The sequence below is a fragment of the Pteropus vampyrus genome, unplaced genomic scaffold, assembly GCF_000151845.1.
Source record: "Pteropus vampyrus isolate Shadow unplaced genomic scaffold, Pvam_2.0 Scaffold49, whole genome shotgun sequence".
In the NCBI taxonomy this organism is placed as follows: Eukaryota; Metazoa; Chordata; class Mammalia; order Chiroptera; family Pteropodidae; genus Pteropus; species Pteropus vampyrus.
In genome coordinates, this window is record NW_011888830.1 from 1,206,287 (window position 1) to 1,211,577 (window position 5,291).

General features: G+C 55.5%; 1 protein-coding gene across 1 annotated transcript in view; it reads left to right on the forward strand.

Moving 5' to 3' along the window:
• The window catches only part of FRMD4A (FERM domain containing 4A), a 187,828-nt gene that overhangs the window by 162,891 nt on the left and 19,646 nt on the right, over window positions 1–5,291 (forward strand). The window contains exons 18-20 of the mRNA XM_023530357.1: window positions 2,203–2,477; window positions 3,341–3,508; window positions 5,031–5,288. Of these exons, the coding sequence (XP_023386125.1) occupies window positions 2,203–2,477; window positions 3,341–3,508; window positions 5,031–5,288 (701 nt within the window). The remainder of the gene's footprint in view (window positions 1–2,202; window positions 2,478–3,340; window positions 3,509–5,030; window positions 5,289–5,291) is intronic.

A 5,291-nucleotide genomic window follows, 5' to 3' on the forward strand; every position in this document is an offset into this window, starting at 1 on the left:
TATTAGAATTTTCGTATTTCCTATGGCTGAGAGGTGAGATTTACGGTGACATCCAGTGAGTGGTACTTTACTTTTTTAGTTGCCCAAACCACATTTTTAACTAAACAGAGAATCTGAACACCATACATAGTTTCATTCTGAGTATTCGTAATTTCTGGAGGAAAGGGGCAGACATTGGTTTGGATCATCAATGAAAGATCGACACCTGATAGGAGAGCCTGGGGGTAGCAGGAAAAACAGAAGTGAGCCCCACCTGGACCCCCCGCCCCAGGCCACCGCCACACATAGGGGAACAGAACTCCGAACACACAGCCATCTCCGAGAATGTTCCGTGGAATTAACCCCAAATTGGAGCGGCCAGGGCATTAATGAAATGGAAATACATTAAGTGGCAGTTAATTTTTTTTTGCCTGGTCGGGAAACCTCAGGTGGGCAGTGATAAGTGGCTCTTCAGACAGAAAACATGAAAGGTCTACCCAAGCCAGAGTAATGAGGATAATTGCAATAATAATAATAATTGCTGTTGATGTGGGGAAGGCTGGTGAGCTAGTTATCCAGTTGTCTTGGCCCTGCTCTTAGCAATTGGACTGTAGTATTTTTATTGTCAGCTTCCTTACATGGGTGGGGAGGAAGTGGGGCTGCAGGGAGCAGGGAGCAGAGGGAGCTGTGCTTTGAATGTTAAAGACCCAGCCCTGGTTTTGGCTTCGCTGGACTCTAGTCTGTCCAGGGAAGGGAACGACACAATTTAGTGAGATTCCTTTATAAAAGAGGAGTCGGGGAGTTATGCAGTGTCGTTGGCTAATTTTGATGCATTATTTCTGGTTAGATTTCCCCCCATGTTCCAGACTCCCAGACGACCCAGGGGTATCACTGCCTCCCTTGGACAGCACCCCCCACCCCCACCCCTAGCTCCCACCGCAGATTCCCTCCTTCTAGGGTTTCTTTCCTGGTTTGCGGGGGGCAAGAGGCGTGCAAGCAGCGTGCATGCCCACGCTTTGGGGCTGGGGATTGAGAAGGAGAATACTAGCTGGGAATGGCTTAGGGTGAAGTGGACAGGTGCTGGGGTTTCAAGTTTGTTTCTTGGTGTTTTTCCCTCAAACTCTACTCCGCCTTCACAGGGAACACTGCATTTTGGGGGCCCTGTCTGCTCAGCGCCGCCCTCCCCTGGGCTCTCAACATTGGCTCTCTTCCTTCACCCCTCCCTAGCCCCTCTCCTAACTTTGCCCACTTTTGTACCCTGCCAGAGGACGAGTTCTTCAACAGGGTTTCCACCCTGACACGTCTGTGCTTAAGGAGTTGCAGAGTTTTCTTGTGGCTTTGAGACGATCTGACTCCTTAGCCTGGAATTAGCAGCAGGGGCGCCCTGCTTATCAGCGCGCACAGTAGGCCCGCTGCGCTTGCACTCCCGCTCCCCCACGCCCCTGCTCACAGGGCCCTGAGCTCCTCCTTTCCTCCTCCTCTGCCCACCCACTGCTGCAGTCCCTTCCGGACCAGGCTCACCCACAGCTCCTTCCCCGACCCGGGGTCACTTCCTCCGAAGGCCCCAGAGCACAGCGCTGTCTGTGTTGGCGCCTCGGCCCCTGCAGGCAGGCGCCGGTCTTCTGCGCCTCTGCCATGTTTGTGGCCGTCGTCTCCTTCCCAAAGAACCGGAGGCAGCTCCAAAACATACACATATGGGAACGTGTTAAAAGACAATGTATGTAGCAACTTCGGGGAAAAAGCGGAGAAGCTGCTAGAACCACCAGCAGAAAATAACACTCAACAGATAGGCTTTCATTCGTTTTTCCTGACAAATGTTTATTGAGCACCTACTGTGTGTCAACAGACATGGAGGGTATAGCATTGAACAAACCAGACAAAACTCTCATGGAGCAGAACCGCCAACGCAGATTAGACGCTCCCTGTCTATTAAATGAAAACTTAAAATAATGACGTTTTGCTGTTGGGTAGGAAGCAATCATTTGTCGATGGTATTTAACAAAATTCGGGCTTTACCCCCCCCCCAACTTGAAGCTACTCGGTTGAAACTTCTCCTCCCATGTAATGCTGCTCAGCATTTGGGTTGGGTTTGCTTGGGACTGACCTGTCTTGGTATCCACCCGGGAGGCGTCATGGGGCGCCTTCGAGAGCGGGTGGCAGTCCGGCGGCCGGGGCGGGGCGGAGGTGGGGGGTGGGGCCGGTCTGGGTCGGTGGGAAGGATGACCCCTCGCTCAGTCCCTCTCTTTCCGTCTCTGCACAGAAGACTCTCAGGTCACCAGCACACTGTCCCCCTTACAGTCTCCTCACAAGGCCCTCCCTCCGCGGCCACCATCGCACAGCAGGCCCGCTCCTCCCCAGTCGCTGGAGGGACTCAGGCAGATGCACTGTCACCGCAATGACTATGACAAGTCTCCCATCAAGCCCAAAATGTGGAGCGAGTCCTCCTTAGATGAGCCTTACGAGAAGGTCAAGAAACGTTCCTCCCACAGTCACTCCAGGTGAGCTGGGTCGGGCAGAACACCGGGGGGGGCGGCGGGGGGTGTCACGGTCAAGGCTTCTGAAAGCATCGGGCTGTTCCGGATAGCATCCACCCATCCCAAAATCCACATCAGCCCATCTCCTTCTCCGGTTGGCCTTGCACCAGGGCTGTGCTCACAGCGCCCTCTGCTGCCCACCCTGTCGAGGTGCAGATTGTCATTCGAGGGAAGGCAGGGGTTTTGGCCTGCGACCAAGGTGCTGGCAGACGGCTTCGATGTTGTTAAATTCCACAGGAATTAATTAGGAAGTCTTGGGCAGCACGATTCCGGAATGGCAAGTGAGAGTCCACTCATAGGAATCCCACAGTGATTCACAACCCTGAGCCATCGGCCAACAGAATTCTGGGGCCAAACAGCTGTGGTCTTGGCTGGGCGTTATCAGCTCATTACTCAGCTGACCTTGGAAAGAGTTTTTTCAGGAAGGCGTTTTTGGTCTGCTTCTCTGTTTTTCTCATTTCCTTTAATTATACCTTATGAAGCTCCAAGTGGGTGCCCACCCAGGTAAATATTTGTCTCTCGGAAAACAAACTGGCTGAGAGCAGGGGCTTCAAAGAACAGTCACACTGCTTGTTCCAGAGAAGGCTGACAAGGCCCTTCATCTCTCATCGCCCTGGGGGTCAGGGACAAGGACCCCTCTCTCCCGCCCCACACCTCCGTGTTGTGGGGAAAAGGCTGAGAACCAGGGTAGTGACCTGAGGGAGGAAGGGCGGGAGCCCTGGGCACGTTTCCCCAACACTGGGACCGACACCCCAAGGCTGGTCAGCTCCCTGGGAACAGGCTGGTTCCGTCCGGCGGTGACCGGCATGGCCTCCTCTGCTTTGCAGCAGCCACAAGCGTTTCCCCAGCACGGGGAGCTGCGCGGAAGCAGGAGTGGGGAGCGGCTCCCTCCAGAGCAGCCCCATCCGCAGCCTCCCTCACTGGGACTCGCAGTCCAGCATGCCGTCCACCCCCGACCTGCGCGTCCGGAGTCCCCACTACGTCCATTCCACGAGGTGAGTCCCCCCGGCCCTCGGCCACTCCCTCCCTGGACCAGGCCTTCCTTGTACAGTTTGGCATCAATGGCCCCCAGCTGGTCCAGACAATGAGTGAACTAGCGTCAGTGAGGCAGGTTCTTCTTAAAACGAAGCAGAGTAGAAAGCTGAGCTGGCAATGGTGGGCCCAGGTTGGCCGAGAGCCCTGTTCTAATCCTCTGTCCACAGCCAGTGGGCACCGGGAGTGGCAAGAGAATCCCCTGCGGACAGTGGGCACGGAGGAGCTTCCCTAATCGAAGCACAGGCAGGAAGGGCCAGAGGATTAGCCGGGACCAGAACAACTTTGCACGATGGGGCACCCTCTACTGGGTAGTCCTCAGGTAGCTTTATCCTGGACCTTGTCATGCCTCAAGGCGTGAATTCATTAAGAAGCAAAGGGACAGGCAAAAGTGAAGCTCTAGTGAATCATACCGTCAAAACCAAAGCCATTTTATGGTTCCATTTTATCAAAAACTGAGTCCGTGGGGACCACACCGCGAAGGGCAGATGGTGTACGTAGTGAAAACATTTTGTGTGGGATAAGGCGGAGCTCTCCAGGGGAGAGCGCCTCGTTCACGTGTGCATTCATGCAGCAAGTATTCATGAAGTGCCTGTCTGTACGAGGTACTGTTCTAGGGGATGGAGCAGTGAAGCGAAACACCACACCCCTGCTCCCGTCAGACTTCCATTAGTGGGGAAAGGGTCCTAAAAAGAAATACATGTCAAGCGGTGATAAGCACTAAGACAAAAAATGAGCAGGCCGAGTGGCTGGATAGTGAAGGGAGAGGCCTCACCTTGTACTTGGCCAACGGGGCCACTGTGAATTTCACATGTGTCCCTAGCATTGTGTCCTGCAGTATTGATGGATACTTACAGAATGGACTCAGGTGAGCGTAATGGGTTATAAACAAACTATGGCGTGGTAATTATGTGCATCAGGCATCTCTCGTTCCGTGTTCCACCAGCCGGTCTTCACGGGAAGTGAAAGTTAGTGTTTGGTTGAACCACATGAAGTGCCTCTGCTGGACCGTTCTTTGACCTACCAAAACGGGGCGTTTAATTTGGTTTAACGTAATTCTAGAATAGGCATTCTCTCGGTTCTCTTTGTAGCTAAAGAGCCCCTTTCCACTTAAAAAAGGCCCTGGCTAGAGCCATCCATTTTTCAGAGGAAACCCTTCTGTGGGCGCTGTCTTCAGTCCTGCCTCCCACAGGGAATCAACAACCACAGCAGAGGCGTGCTGGCCTCCAGGGCTCAGCCGTGCCCACCCCCTACCCCTCCACGCCCGCCTCCCCCCCCTGGTCTTTACCCGGGATGGGAAGCGCCGGGATCCCAGAGCAACCCCGCTTTGGCCGTTGCCTAGCGCGCGTTTGGGGAGGCCCTGGGCGGGCGGCCGTGCGCCCCTTTCTAAGCCTGACGATTGCAGAGCTCCCACCCACCTCCCCCGCGCGCCCTTCCCCCGGACACTGCCCCGGGCCTCCAGACACACGGGCCGTCTCCCCGCAGGTCGGTGGACCTCAGCCCCACGCGCCTACACAGCCTCGCCCTGCACTTTCGGCACCGGAGCTCCAGCCTGGAGTCCCAGGGCAAGCTCCTGGGCTCGGAGAACGACACGGGGAGCCCCGACTTCTACACCCCACGGACTCGCAGCAGCAACGGCTCGGACCCCATGGATGACTGCTCGTCCTGCACCAGCCACTCGAGCTCGGAGCACTACTACCCGGCGCAGATGAACGCCAACTACTCCACGCTGGCCGAGGACTCGCC